Source organism: Montipora capricornis, chromosome 14 (assembly GCF_036669925.1).
Source record: "Montipora capricornis isolate CH-2021 chromosome 14, ASM3666992v2, whole genome shotgun sequence".
In the NCBI taxonomy this organism is placed as follows: Eukaryota; Metazoa; Cnidaria; class Anthozoa; order Scleractinia; family Acroporidae; genus Montipora; species Montipora capricornis.
The window spans coordinates 29,448,724-29,468,780 of record NC_090896.1 but is presented as its reverse complement, the minus strand read 5'-3'; the positions used below and the strand labels follow the sequence as shown (position 1 = coordinate 29,468,780).

At 38.3% G+C, this 20,057-nt stretch overlaps 1 protein-coding gene across 1 annotated transcript in view; it reads left to right on the top strand.

Moving 5' to 3' along the window:
• Positions 1-705: 705 nt before the first annotated feature.
• Positions 706-20,057, top strand: part of LOC138033630 (protein scribble homolog) — a 97,875-nt gene continuing 78,523 nt past the window's right edge. Inside the window, exons 1-8 of the mRNA XM_068881423.1 lie at positions 706-1,034; positions 1,111-1,228; positions 1,483-1,561; positions 4,347-4,436; positions 17,498-17,554; positions 18,069-18,132; positions 18,834-18,908; positions 19,503-19,647. Of these exons, the coding sequence (XP_068737524.1) occupies positions 876-1,034; positions 1,111-1,228; positions 1,483-1,561; positions 4,347-4,436; positions 17,498-17,554; positions 18,069-18,132; positions 18,834-18,908; positions 19,503-19,647 (787 nt within the window). The 5' untranslated portion in view covers positions 706-875. The remainder of the gene's footprint in view (positions 1,035-1,110; positions 1,229-1,482; positions 1,562-4,346; positions 4,437-17,497; positions 17,555-18,068; positions 18,133-18,833; positions 18,909-19,502; positions 19,648-20,057) is intronic.

The following is a 20,057-nucleotide window of genomic DNA, read 5'->3' as shown; positions in this document are numbered from 1 at the left end:
ATACAGTGGAATCCCGATTTCTCGAACCTCCAGGGGAAACGCAAATTGGTTCGAGAAAGCGGGAGTTCGAGAAATCGAAGGTGGCATCAAATTACACTTAACTGGCCGGGTATTGTTTGATTATGAGTAAGTGTTCAAATTTTAACAAAAAATTAATCCTTTTTAATGTAGATCTTGACCTTTATATACAAACAAAACGTACTTAAAAAACAAAAACGGAACATAACAGAACACATATCCAAAAAATGTGGTGGACAAATATGCAGTTTGCGTAATGCTTGGTGATGAAATTGTTGGACATTTTGTGATTAAAATACGAGAAAACAGCTTATCCGGAAGTGTTAATTTGTTTAAAGGCGCGGATGTAGTTGACATCCGCACTAAGTTGTTTCGAAATTTTTGCAGGTTTGAGTTATCGAGGGTCAATTTGTTCCACGGGAGAAAAAATAATATTGGTTCGAGTTATCGGGAGTTTCGAGAAATCGAGGGTTCGAGAAATCAGGGGTGAAATTATAGAGCTAGATTGAAGCAAATCCAAGGGAAACAAGGTTTGGTTCGAGATATCGGGAGGTTCGAGAAATCGGGTTTCCACTGTATATTCTGGAGCAATCAAAACTGGGAGTCCTGTGTTTTTGAAACTACCAGGCGTTTCCGCTGTCTGTGCATTGCATTGCATCCTGGGGCGGAAGGAACGGCGCCTGCCGTGACGTCACTTGCTAGTGATTCTTGAGCGTGTCTTCTAAAAATGATAAGACACAAGACGAAACTAGTTTTTATATTTTTAAACCAATAGCACTTTTACTTTCACAACCACGAGCAACCGTTCGACCGCCATTTGACGCCAAAATACCTAGTCGTTTCCTCCGGCACCCAGAATGTTTCGTTGTCTTTTGCCCTGGCGGTGTACTCGACAAGTTGATTCAATAGATCGAACACATTGCAGCCTAACTTTCGTGCCCGATGAAGTTTACCGCTACGACCGGTCTCTGGAGGAACTGTTTTTAGATGCAAATCAAATCAAGGACCTTCCGAGGGTAAGATGAAAGCGCAAAAAAGACTTTTGCTCAAAGAGAGAGGGGTTACAACTGGAATTTCTTTCTCTCTTTATAGCCTTTCTTTCGCTTGTACAACCTTCGGCGGCTGGGGTTAAGTGACAACGAGATCGCCCGGTTACCTCCTGAAGTTGGCAACTTAGCTAATCTTCAAGAGTTCGACATCAGCAGAAATGGTGAGATCATTGTAGTGTGCATCGAATGAAATGAATTATGCTGTCCTTGACTTTTAGAGAACATTTTATTGTACCATTGTTATTTACGTTTAGTGCTGGTCCAGATTTACCAGTGTGGACTTATGTTGATATTGTTGTATCTTGATCTTCTAGTCTTCGAAGTTATTCACTGCACTATGGGCGATATTAGTAAATTAGGCTACCTCTAAGTGGTATATTCATGTATTGATATTTCTTGTTTTGTTGTTTCACAGACATATGTGATATTCCAGAGAACATAAAGTTCTGCAAAAGCTTGGCTACTCTAGATCTCAGCGGAAACCCAGTTTCGAAGTAAGCCAATGAAGCTGTGAAACTGTTGCTGTGTTGTAATTGTCTCGATCGACTGTTGCGCTGAGTTTGAAGCGTTGAGGGTTTGATATTCTCTCTTTGAGGTCTTGTAAACCAACGTTTCAAGATTCAGGCTTGTTGGATGGGTTGATCGAAGTAAATTTTTGTTTATGTTTGACAATCTTCCCTGTTATAACGATCGACCCTTGCTCTGACGGGGTTTCGGGATGTTTTTACCCCAAATAACTCAACCACAGCTCCAAGCACTTGCCTTGCGATGCTTATTCTAGGCGTTAATACTTAGAGAGAATTGCCAGACGCTTTGATTTTGTTTATCATGGAATAATTCCCGTCGCCAATTTTTGTAGTCTGAGACCTCTGTATGTTATGTATCACGCGACTGCATGTTAATATTCCATTCGAACAGAATTGCAGCGAATGGAACTCATGATCAATCAAGGAGTGTCTTGCCATTTTGTTACCTTTTAGCATTTTAAAAGCATTTTTAGAGGATTGATTTGCAGCAAAAAAAATTGGATTTAATTAAAGGAAATCTCAGTGATCTTTATGCCGGTTCAATTTCCGTGTTTTGCCTCGGTCCTGATTTTCGTGGTTCGATACACTTGCATTCGAGAACAAGTGATCGCTCGCTCGTTACCACCCTCAGATGTTTAGAAGGTAATCGTTACATCCTGTTATTCATGGCTGGAATTCTTTCACCGATAGTTTAGATTAAATTGTAGTTGATTTGAAAATCAAATTGGAATTCGGTTAAAGTGCAAATGCGGATTTGCACCTCTCGGGTCCTTTATTAGCTTTTCCTCGTCTTGGTTCACGACACAGGTGCAAATTTTGTGGTTTTTTTTTAACTTTACAATTCCAACTCGATCATCCGGAAAACAATCTTGCGATTGTAGGCATAGGACAAGTGGCAAGTATTTTCAGAATTCTCTTGAGTTACATGTAGATATATATAGCATGTCGGAAATGTCGCCTAAAATCCGTTTTACTTTTCCGTGATAATTTTCCTCTGAACGAGAAATTATTCCAAAAATGTAAATTCCTCGAGTACGCATTTTTTTAAGTTCATGTAGATTTCAAATACCAAGGCTTAAGATATCCCAACCAGCACTGTTAAATTGTAACGAAACTTCAACATTCTCTTTCCCATATTGTAGTGGAATTGTCATGACCCCCAGTGGTTTAAACTAGGGAATGTAAACAGCTTGTCACTGACGCTATTATTATTATGTGTAATTAAACATTTCATGCTTCCTTTTGAGAATTGAAGACTTCACCAGCAAGATCTAATTTTATTACAGGAAGTCCTGTAATATTTTCTTTTCGTTGTATTACTATTCCCACTTGCTAGGTACGTGTAAGATAATTTCATTTAAGGTCTTGTTATTTACTCCGTATCTGTCTTTGTCACACTCTTACATAGATCAGCATTCTTGAAATTGCATATGTGACATGCCAGAACCAGTGATCCCATATATATAGCTGGCTTTTAGAAAACAGTATATATGTTTTATCCTGTGTTTTTTGCAGAAGGTAATTTTCAGGTGTAGCTATCAGATGCTCTTTTAGAAAGTAAATTTAAGGTATTTCTTGAATTAAAAAAAAAAGGTTGCGTAAAGTGACATTTTTTGACATGTTATAGGAAATTAGCTCTTCGGTAATCCTTTTGTAGGGTACATTCACTCTATCACGTTTGAGATTAGTCTTTTCACAAACATAGATACATACATACATACATACATACATAAAATACTTAAAAACAAAATGTTGTTGTCTAGCATTTAATGCTGAATATTATAATATACACAAGAATCCACTGAAGTATGAAATGATAATGAGATCAGTAATTAAATTAATCAATAACCAAGGAACTTCACTGGAGCCTTCATTGCATTAATTGAGGACACAACAGAGCTAATTATGTCAAATGAAATCAAAAGTAGGCATTTGACTACATGTAACTCAAGAGAATTCTGAAAATACTTGCTGCTTGTCCTATGCCAGTAATAGGTCTGATTTCCCTTTTCAATAAATAGAGTATTTTTCCTAGGCAAAACTTAATTTGCTATAGTCAGTCTTGTCATATACAGTTTCAGTGATATATTTATGACAGTGGTCAAGCTCAGACACATTTGTTACAACTACATTGTAAAAATTCTCAAGAAGAAATGTCCATACTTTCAAACAAAACTGCTGGTTTTATAAAGTAATCTCGTGTTCAATTCCATTATAAATATTAGTTTCTTCATTAATTTTCCTTTTTGTGCATAATATTTTGAAAAGTTACCCTTTGATAATACTATAAATCGCAAGACAGTGAACAACTTTAACATTTTTAGAACTTAAATGAAGAAACATCATAAGTGGAAGAGAAGTCACGAGAAAGGACTGTTGTTGCTCGAATTGATTGATGTTTCGACAAACCTGAACAGATGTCATCCTCAGGGTCAAGATGTAAATAGCTAAATAACATAATGAGACATTAACATCTCTTGTTTACTTTCTGTTTGGACTCCTCATGACTCTAGCTTGAAATTTACATCTTCTTCCTGAGACTAAATGCAAAAAAGAGTCCAAAAAAATTGGCTTCTCTTTGCACAAGGTGCAGAACATTGCACTGTATTGACGTTCAACCACTGGAAAGTCTACCTTCCACGGCATCAAAAACTTTTATCGTGACGATGAGGGCTGATTACAATCCTCATTGGGTGAAAGGCCTTCTCCATATGTATGGGGATAATTGTTGATAATGTTTGATTTTTTTCAGACTTCCTGAGGGCTTTGCACAGCTTAAAAGCCTTACAAGTCTTTGCCTTAATGATGTTTCCCTCATCAGATTGCCTCCAGACATTGGAAGGTAACAAGTTCAGTGTGAATATTCTTGCTAAGTTAGCAGGTGCGATAGGGTAGTGGCTCGTGTGCCAGAGAGTTGGGGTTTGATGTCTGACTCTGTGATGTTTTTCAGCGACTTCACATCATCTCTCTGTCTCTACTAGGCCCAAGTTATTTGCTGGGCTTAATTAGGATAGATAGATAATAATGGCAATTTTAAGGGTTTATGGTTAAATGCAATTATACATTATTACAAAGTTAACAACTAAGGGTGGTGGAGATTGCCCATATATTTGTCTTCAGAAAGCAGTCAGTGGAATTTGGCTCAGGAGCCTGCTTGCCATATACTACCAGCAGATGGTAACCAATCAGAAGCAGTTTTATAAAAGTATTAATACATTTGCATCCCGTATTATGTTTGTCATTAATTTCTTGGTTGCCACCATTTAAACACTTAATAACTGGTCTCGAGGGAAACAGTTCATTTTGTTTCCCGAGAACCTCAATGTTTCCCCAAGGCACAGCCGAGGGAAACATTGAGATTCGAGGGAAACAAAATGAAGTCTTTCCTGAGGGACCAGTCATTAAGTGATTTGTTATATACCATATTTACCCGTGTATAAGACGACCCCCCACTTTTAATGGCAAAAAAAGCAATTTCTTACTTCCTTTGTTTAAATGTTCATGGGATACTCAATGGGATACTAAATCCGGGCCTTCTGATAGGATGCAACGAAAAAATGCAAATTATGCGAAGTTTCCAGGCCAGATTATGCAATTAGAAAGGCCAATTATGCGATAAATAATATAAATTATGCGATGCTTTTCTGAGCTTGTTTTTCAAGGCTTCAGGATAAAAAAACACGTTTTTACTGCCCTTAAGACATTTTCATCATAATGGCAACGTACTTATGAATCTTGATCAACATTAGTTGAGATAAGTAAAAAAAAAAGAGGTCTTCTGCACTATTGGTGCACCATGTTAAAAGTTGAAAGGACACAGCTAACATTCCAAATGAATAATCAATAATTATTAATATTCCTATATGCTACGACTAGCTTCTTACACTTTGTTTTTGTGGGAAGTATTATATTTCTGACTGAACAAAGGCCGTGTTTGTGTTACATTAATCGGCAACTCTTTAAGAATGAGACTCGTGCTAGGTCTCCGACATGCAAAATAATGCCTTGAGCTTCGAATGTTTACGAAATCAAAGGTAACCAAAGGCTTTTTAGGCGTTTTCCAAGATAAATCATCTTTAAAATGGCGTATTTATGCAGGAACTCCTAAGAAACTTGTTGATTTATGTTATATTTTATGAATTTTGTTTATTGTTTTGTGAATTAGTTGATTTTTTCGTGAATTGTGAGGTCAGATGCGATTTGAGGTCGATTGTGCGAAATCGCACCATCGGGTAATACCAGAAGGCCTGTAAATCAAGGCCTCAAGCGCTTAATAGTTTTGTGGTTCAGCAGCTCTTGTATGTCCTTGAGTCTCGAAAAAGTTCTCAGAAAATCGAAAATGTAAACCTCAAACTAACCTCTTTCTTTCTTCAAAGATAAAGGGTTTAGAGGATAAGCACAACTATGGCAAGCCGTTACTGCCAAAAGCCCTTCAACTTTCTGGAAACCAGGTTAAAATCCATGTTCGCGCAATCTAGTTATAGAAATTGTAGGTTAAGTTACGTCTGCGGATGGTCGAGTTTCGTGGAAGAAGCTCCAGTTCTTCCTACTGATTGTTGAGTTTCTGCGATCTTGTGTCTAGTTCTTGCTAATTAGCGTCTAGTTTCTGCGATGTAGTGTCGAGTTCCCGCAATCCAGTCTTGAGTTTCTGCGATCGACTGTCCAACTCTCGCTAGCGAGTTTTCAAATTCTGGCTAGCGAGTTGTCAGATTGTGGCTAAGGAGTTTTTTAATTCTGGCTAGCGAGTTTTTAAATTCTCCCTAGCGAGTTTTCTAATTCTGCCTAGCCAGTTTTCAAATTCTTGCTAGCAAGGTTTAGAATTCTCGCTAGCGAGAGTTGGACAGTCGATTGCAGAAACTCAAGACTGGATCACGGGAACTTGACACTAGATCGTAGAAACTCGATTCTAAATAGCAAGAACTCGACACAAGATTGCAGAAACTCAACAATCAGTAGGAAGAACTGGAGCTTTTTCCACGAAACTCGACCATCCCCAGACATAACTTAACCTACAATTTCTATAACTCGATCATGTCAACATGGATTTCAACCTGGTTTCCAGAAAGTTGAAGGGCTTTTGGCAGTAACGGCTTGCCATACACAACATCACAGAAGCAGGAGTCAATCTTTGAAAATAACTTCAAAGCAAGGCGAAACGTGCAAGGTTTAATTGGCCCTTCTCTTAAAATTTCTCACGTGTAAAACAAAACAAATTTCATAAACCAAACAACACGAAGTTTGCAAAAGCATTTGAATCAGCCAGGTTTGTATAAAGAATAAAAGACAATCATTAACAACCAGCATTTTCAGGCAACACGCGTGACGATGCTTGCATGCAAACACGAGGTATTGTGCCAGGTAACTAAGCCATTGAACGATCGCATTTTATTTGAAGGAACAGAAATGCCTTTTAGAGCTTTCTGCCTTTAGAAACTGAAAATTTCCAGTGTCTATTTCATATTTGTGCTTGTGAGTATCTTCAACATTTAGAGTTGGACAAATCCTTTTTCATTTCAACTGAAATTGCTTACATTAATTTTGAAGTGTTTTGTCCACTGCGTTCGTTATGCCCAAGACAACATTATTATGTTAATTTTGAATAAATTATTTAGCTGGAACTAGTCGCTTAATCTTTGACCCATGTATAAGTCAAGGACGATTTTTGGAGCTTCTTTTGAGGCCATAAAAGGTTGACTCATACACGGGAAAATACGGTAGCACGAAAAAGAAAACCATGCAACGGCAACAGCAACGGCGATTTTTGGTGAACATTCGCGAGTAACAGTGCAGTGTTACCTTCTGACATCATAGATTTTGCACTAATGGGGCACTTTTGGCGGGAAACAGTTTATTGTTAGATGTAATGTGACCACGAAGTAAGCAATGAGAGCGTGCGCTGCTGGTGGAAAAAACTCAGCTATGTATCAAATGTATTTATTTATTACAGTTTCTCCAATTGTATACATATAAACATAATCAAATACACTTAAAAAATCAGTGTAGGGGGCGAGGGAAGCATCAAAAAACACAATAGACACCATACAAGAACAACAACACAATGTCAAGTTGTAATAGCATTGGAATGGAATGGAGTGGTTTATTTCAAAATCACCTTGCAGCCCAAGGGCTGAATTAAGTAATTTTACAATAAAAATTTACAAGTTTAAAAATTCACAAGCATATTATGTAGTTGTTGTATGTCCTTGAGTCTCAAAAAACTTCTGAGAAAATCGAAAATGTAAACCTCAAAGTAACCAGTTTCGTTATTCAAAGATAAAGGGTTTAGAGGATAAGCACAACTATGGGAAGCCATTACTGCCAAAAGCCCTTCAACTTTGTGGAAACCAGGTTGAAATCCATGTTCAGGCGATCTAGTTATAGAAATTGTAGGTTAAGTTACGTCTGCCGATGGTCAAGTTTCGTGGAAAAAGCTCCAGTTCTTTGTACTGATTGTTGAGTTTCTGCAATCTTGTGTCGAGTTCTCGCTATTTAGCGTCTAGTTTCTGCGATGTAGTGTCGAGTTCCCGCGATCCAGTCTTGAGTTTCTGCGATCGACTGTCCAACTCTCGCTAGTGAGTTTTCAAATTCTGGCTAGCGAGTTGTCAGATTCTGGCTAAGGAGTTTTTTAATTCTGGCTAGCGAGTTTTTAAATTCTCCCTAGCGAGTTTTCTAATTCTGCCTAGCCAGTTTTCAAATTCTTGCTAGCAAGGTTTAGAATTCTCGATAGCGAGAGTTGGACAGTCGATTGCAGAAACTCAAGACTGGATCACGGGAACTTGACACTAGATCGCAGAAACTCGACACTAAATAGCGAGAACTCGACACAAGATGGCAGAAACTCAAGAATCAGTAGGAAGAATTGGAGCTTTTTCCACGAAACTCGACCATCCCCAGATGTAACTTAACCTACAATTTCTATAACTCGATCATGTCAGCATGGATTTCAACCTGGTTTCCAGAAAGTTGAAGGGCTTTTGGCAGTAACGGCTTAACACTATTATGTTAATTTTGAATAAATTATTTAGCTGGAACTAGGCGCTTAATGTTTGACCGATGTATAAATCAAGGGCGATTTTTGGAGCTTCTTTTGAGGCCATAAAAGGTTGACTTATACACGGGAAAATACGGTAGGACAAAAAGGCAAACCATGCAACAGGAACAGCAACGGCGATCGTTGGTCAACATTCGCTGGTAACAGTGCAGTGTTACCTTCTGACATCATAGATTTTGCACTAATGGCGCACTTTTGGCGGGGAACAGTTAATTGTTAGATGTAATGTGACCTCGAAGTAAGCAATGAGAGCGTGCGCTGCTGGTGGAAAAAACTCAGCTATGTATCAAATGTATTTATTTATTACAGTTTCTCCAATTGTATACATATAAACATAATCAAATACACTTAAAAAATCAGTGTAGGGGGCGAGGGAAGCATCAAAAAGCACAATAGACACCATACGAGAACAACAACACAATGTCAAGTTGTAATAGCATTGGAATGGAATGGAGTGGTTTATTTCAAAATCACCTTGCAGCCCAAGGGCTGAATTAAGTAATTTTACAATAAAAATTTACAAGTTTAAAAATTTACAAGCATATTATGTAGTTGTTGTATGTCCTTGAGTCTCGAAAAAGTTTTCAGAAAATTGAAAATGTAAACCTCAAAGTAACCAGTTTCGTTAGTCAAAGATAAAGGGTTTAGAGAATAAGCACAACTATGGGAAGCCATTACTGCCAAAAGCCCTTCAACTTTCTGGAAACCAGGTTGAAATCCATGTTCACGCGATCTAGTTATAGAAATTGAAGGTTAAGTTACGTCTGCGGATGGTCGAGTTTCGTGGAAAAAGCTCCAGTTCTTCGTACTGATTGTTGAGTTTCTGCAATCTTGTGTCGAGTTCTCGGTATTTAGCGTTTAGTTTCTGCGATGTAGTGTCGAGTTCCCGCGATCCAGTCTTGAGTTTCTGCGATCGACTGTCCAACTCTCGCTCGCAAGTTTTCAAATTCTGGCTAGCGAGTTGTCAGATTCTGGCTAAGGAGTTTTTTAATTCTGGCTAGGGAGTTTTTAAATTCTCCCTAGCAAGTTTTCTAATTCTGCCTAGCCAGTTTTCAAGTTCTTGCTAGCAAGGTTTAGAATTCTCGCTAGAAAGAGTTGGACAGTCGATTGCAGAAACTCAAGACTGGATCACGGGAACTTGACACTAGATCATAGAAACTCGATTCTAAATTGCGAGAACTCGACACAAGATGGCAGAAACTCAACAATCAGTAGGAAGAACTGGAGCTTTTTCCACGAAACTCGACCATCCCCAGACGTAACTTAACCTACAATTTCTATAACTCGATCATGTCAACATGGATTTCAACCTGGTTTCCAGAAAGTTGAAGGGCTTTTGGCAGTAACGGCTTAACACTATTATGTTAATTTTGAATAAATTATTTAGCTGGAACTAGGCGCTGAATGTTTGACTTATGTTTAAGTGAAGGGCGATTTTTGGAGCTTCTTTTGAGGCCATAAAAGGTTGACTCATACACGGGAAAATACGGTAGCACAAAAAAGAAATCTGTGCAACTGCAACAGCAACGGCGATCGTTGGTCAACATTCACGGGTAACAGTGCAGTGTTACCTTCTGACATCATAGATTTTGCACTAATGGCGCACTTTTGGCGGGAAACAGTTTATTGCTAGATGTAATGTGACCTCGAAGTAAGCAATGAGAGGGTGCGCTGCTGGTGGAAAAAACTCGGCTATGTAACAAATGTATTTATTTATTACAGTTTCTCCAATTGCATACATGTAAACATAATCAAATACACTTAAAAAATCAGTGTAGGGGGAGAGGGAAGCATCGAAAAGCACAATAGACACCATACGAGAACAACAACACAATGTCAAGTTGTAATAGCATTGGAATGGAATGGAGTGGTTTATTTCAAAATCACATTGCAGCCCAAGGGCTGAATTAAGTAATTTTACAATAAAAGTTTACAAGTTTAAAAATTCACAAGCATATTATGTAGTTGTTGTATGTCCTTGAGTCTCGAAAAAGTTCTCAGAAAATTGAAAATGTAAACCTCAAAGTAACCAGTTTCGTTATTCAAAGATAAAGGGTTTAGAGGATAAGCACAACTATGGCAAGCCGTTACTGCCAAAAGCCCTTCAACTTTCTGGAAACCAGGTTGAAATCCATGTTCACGCGATCTAGTTATAGAAATTGTAGGTTAAGTTACGTGTGCGGATGGTCGAGTTTCGTGGAAAAAGCTGCAGTTCTTCGTACTGATTGTTGAGTTTCTGCAATCTTGTGTCGAGTTCTCGCTATTTAGCGTTTAGTTTCTGCGATGTAGTGTCGAGTTCCTGCGATCCAGTCTTGAGTTTCTGCGATCGACTGTCCAACTCTCGCTAGCGAGTTTTCAAATTCTGGGTAGCGAGTTGTCAGATTCTGGCTGAGGAGTTTTTTAATTCTGGCTAGCGAGTTTTTAAATTATCCCTAGCGAGTTTTCTAATTCTGCCTAGCCAGTTTTCAAATTCTTGCTAGCAAGGTTTAGAATTCTCGCTAGCAAGAGTTGGACAGTCGATTGCAGAAACTCAAGACTGGATCACGGGAACTTGACACTAGATCGTAGAAACTCGATTATAAATAGCGAGAACTCGACACAAGATGGTAGAAACTCAACAATCAGTAGGGAGAACTGGAGCTTTTTCCACGAAACTCGACCATCCCCAGACGTAACTTAACCTACAATTTCTATAACTCAATCATGTCAACATGGATTTCAACCTGGTTTCCAGAAAGTTGAAGGGCTTTTGGCAGTAACTGCTTAACACTATTATGTTAATTTTGAATAAATTATTTAGCTGGAACTAGGCGCTTAATGTTTGACCGATGTATAAGTCAAGGGCGATTTTTGGAGCTTCTTTTGAGGCCATAAAAGGTTGACTTATACACGGGAAAATACGGTAGGACAAAAAGGCAAACCATGCAACAGCAACAGCAACGGCGATCGTTGGTCAATATTCGTGGGTAGCAGTGCAGTGTTACCTTCTGACATCATAGATTTTGCACTAATAGCGCACTTTTAGCGGGAAACTGTTTACTGTTAGATGTAATGTGACCTCGAAGTAACCAATGAGAGCGTGCGCTGCTGGTGAAAAAGAACTCAGCTATGTAACAAATGTATTTATTTATTACAGTTTCTCCAATTGCATACTTGTAAACATAATAATCAAATACATTAAAAAAATCAGTGTAGGGGGAGAGGGAAGCATCCAAAAGCGCAATAGACGCCATACCAGAACAACAACACAATGTCAAGTTGTAATAGCATTGGAATTGAATGGAATGCTTTATTTCAAAATTACCTTGCAGCCCAAGGGCTGAATTAAGTAATTTTACAATAAAAATTTACAAGTTTAAAAATTCACAATCATATTATTTAGTTGTTGTATGTCCTTGAGTCTCGAAAAAGTTCTCAGAAAATTGAAAATGTAAACCTCAAAGTAACCAGTTTCGTTATTCAAAGATAAAGGGTTTAGAGGATAAGCACAACTATGGCAAGCCATTACTGCCAAAAGCCCTTCAACTTTTTGGAAACCAGGTTGAAATCCATGTTCACGCGATCTAGTTATAGAAATTGAAGGTTAAGTTACGTCTGCAGATGGTCAAGTTTCGTGGAAAAAGCTCCAGTTCTTCGTACTGATTGTTGAGTTTCTGCAATCTTGTGTCGAGTTCTCGGTATTTAGCGTCTAGTTTCTGTGATGTAGTGTCGAGTTCCCGCGATCCAGTCTTGAGTTTCTGCGATAGACTGTCCAACTCTCGCTAGCGAGTTTTCAAATTCTGGCTAGCGAGTTGTCAGATTCTGGCTAAGGAGTTTTTTAATTCTGGCTAGCGAGTTTTTAAATTCTCCCTAGCAAGTTTTCTAATTCTGCCTAGCCAGTTTTCAAATTCTTGCTAGCAAGGTTTAGAATTCTCGCTAGCAAGAGTTGGACAGTCGATTGCAGAAACTCAAGACTGGATCACGGGAACTTGACACTAGATCGCAGAAACTCGACACTAAATAGCGAGAACTCGAGACAAGATGGCAGAAACTCAACAATCAGTAGGAAGAACTGGAGCTTTTTCCACGAAACTCGACCATCCCCAGATGTAACTTAACCTACAATTTCTATAACTCGATCATGTCAGCATGGAGTTCAACCTGGTGTCCAGAAAGTTGAAGGGCTTTTGGCAGTAACGGCTTAACACTATTATGTTAATTTTGAATAAATTATTTAGCTGGAACTAGGCGCTTAATGTTTGACTGATGCATAAGTCAAGGGCGATTTTTGGAGCTTCTTTTGAGGCCTTAAAAGGTTGACTCATACACGGGAAAATACGGTGGCACGAAAAAGAAAACCATGCAACGGCAACAGCAACGGCGATCGTTGGTGAACATTCGCGGGTAACAGTGCAGTGTTACCTTCTGACATCATAGATTTTGCACTAATGGCGCACTTTTGGCGGGAAACAGTTTATTGTTAGATGTAATGTGACCACGAAGTAAGCAATGAGAGCGTGCGCTGCTGGTGGAAAAAACTCAGCTATGTATCAAATGTATTTATTTATTACAGTTTCTCCAATTGTATACATATAAACATAATCAAATACACTTAAAAAATCAGTGTAGGGGGCGAGGGAAGCATCAAAAAGCACAATAGACACCATACGAGAACAACAACACAATGTCAAGTTGTAATAGCATTGGAATGGAATGGAGTGGTTTATTTCAAAATCACCTTGCAGCCCAAGGGCTGAATTAAGTAATTTTACAATAAAAATTTATAAGTTTAAAAATTCACAAGCATATTATTTAGTTGTTGTATGTCCGTGAGGCTCGAAAAAGTTCTCAGAAAATTGAAAATGTAAACCTCCAAGTAACTAGTTTCGTTATTCAAAGATAAAGGGTTTATAGGATAAGCACAACTATGGCAAGCCATTACTGCCAAAAGCCCTTCAACTTTCTGGAAACCAGGTTGAAATCCATGTTCACGCGATCTAGTTATAGAAATTGAAGGTTAAGTTACATCTGCAGATGGTCAAGTTTCGTGGAAAAAGCTGCAGTTCTTCGTACTGATTGTTGAGTTTCTGCAATCTTGTGTCGAGTTCTCGGTATTTAGCGTTTAGTTTCTGCGATGTAGTGTCGAGTTCCCGCGATCCAGTCTTGAGTTTCTGCGATCGACTGTCCAACTCTCGCTAGCGAGTTTTCAAATTCTGGGTAGCGAGTTGTCAGATTCTGGCTGAGGAGTTTTTTAATTCTGGCTAGGGAGTTTTTAAATTATCCCTAGCGAGTTTTCTAATTCTGCCTAGCCAGTTTTCAAGTTCTTGCTAGCAAGGTTTAGAATTCTCGCTAGCAAGAGTTGGACAGTCGATTGCAGAAACTCAAGACTGGATCACGGGAACTTGACACTAGACCATAGAAACTCGATTCTAAATTGCGAGAACTCGAAACAAGATGGCAGAAACTCAACAATCAGTTGGAAGAACTGGAGCTTTTTCCACGAAACTCGACCATCCCGAGACGTAACAACCTACAATTTCTATAACTCGATCATGTCAACATGGATTTCAACCTGGTTTCCAGAAAGTTGAAGGGCTTTTGGCAGTAACGGCTTAACACTATTATGTTAATTTTGAATAAATTATTTAGCTGGAACTAGGCGCTTAATGTTTGACTGATGCATAAGTCAAGGGCGATTTTTGGAGCTTCTTTTGAGGCCTTAAAAGGTTGACTCATACACGGGAAAATACGGTGGCACGAAAAAGAAAACCATGCAACGGCAACAGCAACGGCGATCGTTGGTGAACATTCGCGGGTAACAGTGCAGTGTTACCTTCTGACATCATAGATTTTGCACTAATGGCGCACTTTTGGCGGGAAACAGTTTATTGTTAGATGTAATGTGACCACGAAGTAAGCAATGAGAGCGTGCGCTGCTGGTGGAAAAAACTCAGCTATGTATCAAATGTATTTATTTATTACAGTTTCTCCAATTGTATACATATAAACATAATCAAATACACTTAAAAAATCAGTGTAGGGGGCGAGGGAAGCATCAAAAAGCACAATAGACACCATACGAGAACAACAACACAATGTCAAGTTGTAATAGCATTGGAATGGAATGGAGTGGTTTATTTCAAAATCACCTTGCAGCCCAAGGGCTGAATTAAGTAATTTTACAATAAAAATTTATAAGTTTAAAAATTCACAAGCATATTATTTAGTTGTTGTATGTCCGTGAGGCTCGAAAAAGTTCTCAGAAAATTGAAAATGTAAACCTCCAAGTAACTAGTTTCGTTATTCAAAGATAAAGGGTTTATAGGATAAGCACAACTATGGCAAGCCATTACTGCCAAAAGCCCTTCAACTTTCTGGAAACCAGGTTGAAATCCATGTTCACGCGATCTAGTTATAGAAATTGAAGGTTAAGTTACATCTGCAGATGGTCAAGTTTCGTGGAAAAAGCTGCAGTTCTTCGTACTGATTGTTGAGTTTCTGCAATCTTGTGTCGAGTTCTCGGTATTTAGCGTTTAGTTTCTGCGATGTAGTGTCGAGTTCCCGCGATCCAGTCTTGAGTTTCTGCGATCGACTGTCCAACTCTCGCTAGCGAGTTTTCAAATTCTGGGTAGCGAGTTGTCAGATTCTGGCTGAGGAGTTTTTTAATTCTGGCTAGGGAGTTTTTAAATTATCCCTAGCGAGTTTTCTAATTCTGCCTAGCCAGTTTTCAAGTTCTTGCTAGCAAGGTTTAGAATTCTCGCTAGCAAGAGTTGGACAGTCGATTGCAGAAACTCAAGACTGGATCACGGGAACTTGACACTAGACCATAGAAACTCGATTCTAAATTGCGAGAACTCGAAACAAGATGGCAGAAACTCAACAATCAGTTGGAAGAACTGGAGCTTTTTCCACGAAACTCGACCATCCCGAGACGTAACAACCTACAATTTCTATAACTCGATCATGTCAACATGGATTTCAACCTGGTTTCCAGAAAGTTGAAGGGCTTTTGGCAGTAACGGCTTAACACTATTATGTTAATTTTGAATAAATTATTTAGCTGGAAGTAGGCGCTTAATCTTTGACCCATGTATAAGTCAAGGGCGATTTTTGGAGCTTCTTTTGAGGCCATAAAAGGTTGACTCATACACGGGAAAATACGGTAGCACGAAAAAGAAAACCATGCAACGGCAACAGCAACGGCGATCGTTGGTGAACATTCGTGGGTAACAGTGCAGTGTTACCTTCTGACATCATAGATTTTGCACTAATGGCGCACTTTTGGCGGGAAACAGTTTATTGTTAGATGTAATGTGACCACGAAGTAAGCAATGAGAGCGTGCGCTGCTGGTGGAAAAAACTCAGCTATGTATCAAATGTATTTATTTATTACAGTTTCTCCAATTGTATACATATAAACATAATCAAATACACTTAAAAAATCAGTGTAGGGGGCGAGGGAAGCATCAAAAAGCACAATAGACACCATACGAGAACAACAACACAATGTCAAGTTGTAATAGCATTGGAATGGAATGGAGTGGTTTATTTCAAAATCACCTTGCAGCCCAAGGGCTGAATTAAGTAATTTTACAATAAAAATTTACAAGTTTAAAAATTAACGATCATATTATGTAAAATTATCAATAATAGTTTAATTAGAAAAACAAATTTAAAATAGGAATTGATCTTTTGACAAATCTATAAAAACATTCTGAAAGTATAGGCGGGTCATTGCATTTAAACAAACAAGTTTTTTACTTTGTTTGTTTTTACATGAGGGAATGCAAAGGGACGGTGATTTCTGAGGTTATACTTGACGTTTTTTCAATAGCGGTAGTAAGCTGTTTAGTTTATGATTGGGGTTCGAAACAACTTCATCAGACAGACCACTGAATAACAGACTATGGTGCTTAGCTATTGGTGGTATGCCCAAAAAAATGGAAGCACTGTTGTAGTTCAAGCTGGGAAAGATTATTGAAAGCACCATTTTTTCGATTCACACGAGGGCATTCTTTAATTAAGTACTGCGGCAAAGCTTTGAAGAAAACTGGCACAGCGTAGTCTACGGAAGAACAAATGCACGATTTGTAGAAGAGAACTAACTCTGAAGGGGGTAATTGAGCTCTTTTAAGGTGGACTAGAAAATATAATTTTTGGCTAGCTTTCTCAACGACCTTGTTCACATGGGTGTTCCAGGTCAGGTTGTCACCTATTGTTAATCCTAATAACTTTGCACTCTTGGCCACTTCAAGTTCTCTGTCATCTATGGTTATGACATCAAATTGCTTACTAGGTTTATGGGTAAACGAAATTCTGATTTCTTTGCACTTATCGGGGTTAAGGACGACCATATTTTTGTGAGACCACTTGATTATTTGATCGGTCAAATCCTGAGTGTTGCTAGCATCTCCCTGTGAAGCTATCTATGAGGCTGTAGTATCATCGACAAATTTCCATAGATCTGGTGAATTAATATCAAGATCGTTGATAAATAGAATGAACAACTATGGGCCCAATTTGGTGCCCTGCGGTACTGGAGGGGACTGGTCCCCATTCAGAGTAACAGCCCTTTGCGAACTTGATCCATTGGAATCTGTTTGAAAGGAAATGTATAATCCAATTTACAACACTATGGGGAATATCTAACAAACATAGCTTGTAAATCAGAATACTGTGATCAATACGATAGTCAAACAACATACTGTAGTTCTCACTGTTGATATTATATTATTAAAATTTAATTGATAGTAAGGTTAGAGGACACTGGGCTTAATAATTCTGGTATTCTTGTGTATTTTTGTCAATTATGACACAGTGATTTTCAGGAAAAGAGCTAATAATTATTATTGTATTATAATCATTTGTTGCAGTTTAACAGAACTAACAGTCTTGGAAGCTAGAGAAAACTTGATCAAGTATCTTCCTGTGTACGTGCTTTCTTTCAATTTTGTGATGTGTTTGGCTACTTTGCCAAATTAGATTATTATTTATAGTTAATCTGATGACAAATGGATGAACTTGGGAACTGGTGCCTTAAAGGTTAGTTGTGTGCCAGCTGCAATGCGCAGAGAGGAGGTTTCCATGGTAACCCTTGAAGCAAGAAGGACCCCTCAAAGTGGCCACTAACGGGCACTGTAAGAATTCAGTGGAAACCAGTACTATCAGACCACATACTTACCAAAGGGCCAGCATACTGAGGGAGGGAGTGGAAGGTGCAAGATTTTGTTGAAAAGGGCAGCAATAAATGATCCAGAAAGATCAGCTGAATGAATGGCACATTTCAGAAGGCGAGAAGCCCTGAAGGCCACCCCACAGGTCATGTATGCAAGTGGTTAAGGCTGCTGGACACATTTGTTCGACTAACTTTGCCTAAATGTATTTACCGGTAGACGCATTTAAACGAAAAAAAAGCACTATTGCTTGTTCTCTTTTTGTTCTCAGTTCAATGGAATTCCTTACAAAGCTTGAAAGACTAGATTTGGGCTGCAATGAACTTGAGGATCTTGTGAGTCATTGTCATCAGTAACACAGGGGTTTCATTAAAGTTTTATAGTAGAAGGGACCTTGTGATAGAGTAAACGGGCACCCACATATATACATGTAGGCTGGCTTTTGATCTTGCGACCTTTGAGCAAAGGCAGGTACCTTACTCAGCGTAGATGGGTGCTAGTACCCAGGTCCTGGCTTCTAAGACACCGCTAGTAACAAAATCAATGGTTCATCTTTATTGCACTTGAAAAGTCACCTTTATTCTTTGCTTTAATTTTAGAAAGAACTTTGTTGCATTTGCACTCTCTAAAAAGAGCAATTACATTTTTGATAGTGTCATTGAAGGTTCCCTAAATTTGTGAATACAGTGTAGTCCTTGCATTATTAAAAATTCAACATTATGAAAAATTTCAGGCAGATTTGAATCTGTTAGGAGGTGGAATGCTTTTACAGAGTGTTAAGAGAACGCCAGATGGATTTGCTATTAATTTACGACATGGCATAACTCTGCATGCTTATTGAAAACCCTTAGGCTAATTATGTGATCAGCGTACACAGCAATGTACGTGTATTTGCGGAACATTGTGCGTACTACAGTTGTAATTTTGATTTTATCCATTGCGTTATCTAACTTCAAGCTTTTTTGCATTCATCCCTCTCTTTATTAACGGTACATGTGTATGTTGATACTTTTTTGTGATTTCTTTGGATTTATAGACTGACATTGTTGGTTCATTGCCAAACTTGACTGAGTTGTGGTTGGATGGTAACCTATTGAAGACCTTACCTCCTGTAAGATAATATTATTTTATGACAACAACAGGAGTGTTTTAGCGGTAACTAAAGCATTTGTAGAATCAATAAGATCACTACATGTAAATCCAGGGACCGATTGGCTTATTTTTCGTATGTAACACAAGTTGTCATATTGAGCAAGGACGTCAAGATTCCCACCTTTGTTTGTTTGTTTGTTCTTGCCACTCAAACAGGAAAACTTCACATCTTCTCACCACCTCGTAATATCCTCTATAGTGTTAAATGTATTTTATTCCAAACCTTTCCTACAATGGATCATTCCTGCAACCAGGATCACGTTGTACTAGGAGTAAATTGAAGGTGCAAATTTTGCAATAATTATTTATTATTTATTCTTTCCATTAGTAAGTTCATTGGAATCACACTGTATCCTAGACGCTTTCCTCAAGGTAGACTTTTCCATCCACACACCTTTAACATGCAGTTGTCATTTCATGACCTCCTTGCACAAACATGCATAGCCTTTGTGAATCAACTGCTAGTCCTCTTTACCTTGGTGTACAGATTATTTTTGTTTGCGATATTGTTCCTAATAGTGAGACATCTCATTTGATTTACGATTTCTAACAGGAAGTGGGAAACCTGAGGAAGCTTCAGATATTTGATGTATCAGAGAACAAGATTGAATTTTTACCAGATGAAATTAGTGGCTGCACTGCTCTAACAGACTTTCATTTATCACAGAATTTATTAGAAGAGCTTCCCGATACGATAGGTACGGTAATAGATGTTCAAATTATGGATAGGCTACACGTACATAGGTCAAGAAGATTTTCAATGGGAAAAATTAATAGAGGCCTGGAAATTACCCAAAGGGAGTGTCACCTGTGACTGGTCCATTTAAATATTATACATACAATATTATTACTGAACATGAGAAAAGTTATACTCAATGATCCAGTAGAGAGCTTTTGCTAACTTGATCTGTGGGGATTAAGAAAATAAACAAGGAAATCAATGGTCCAAAATACTAACAGTGTACTGCCTACTCCTGAAGGAAGGTCAAATTCAATTTCATTAGAAGCTTAAGGAGTGGAATCATACCTGGTTGTTTGCAAAACAAGAAGTAAAAAATAATTATTATGTAGCTAATAATTTTCTACAGATGTCTTACAACCAGTAAAC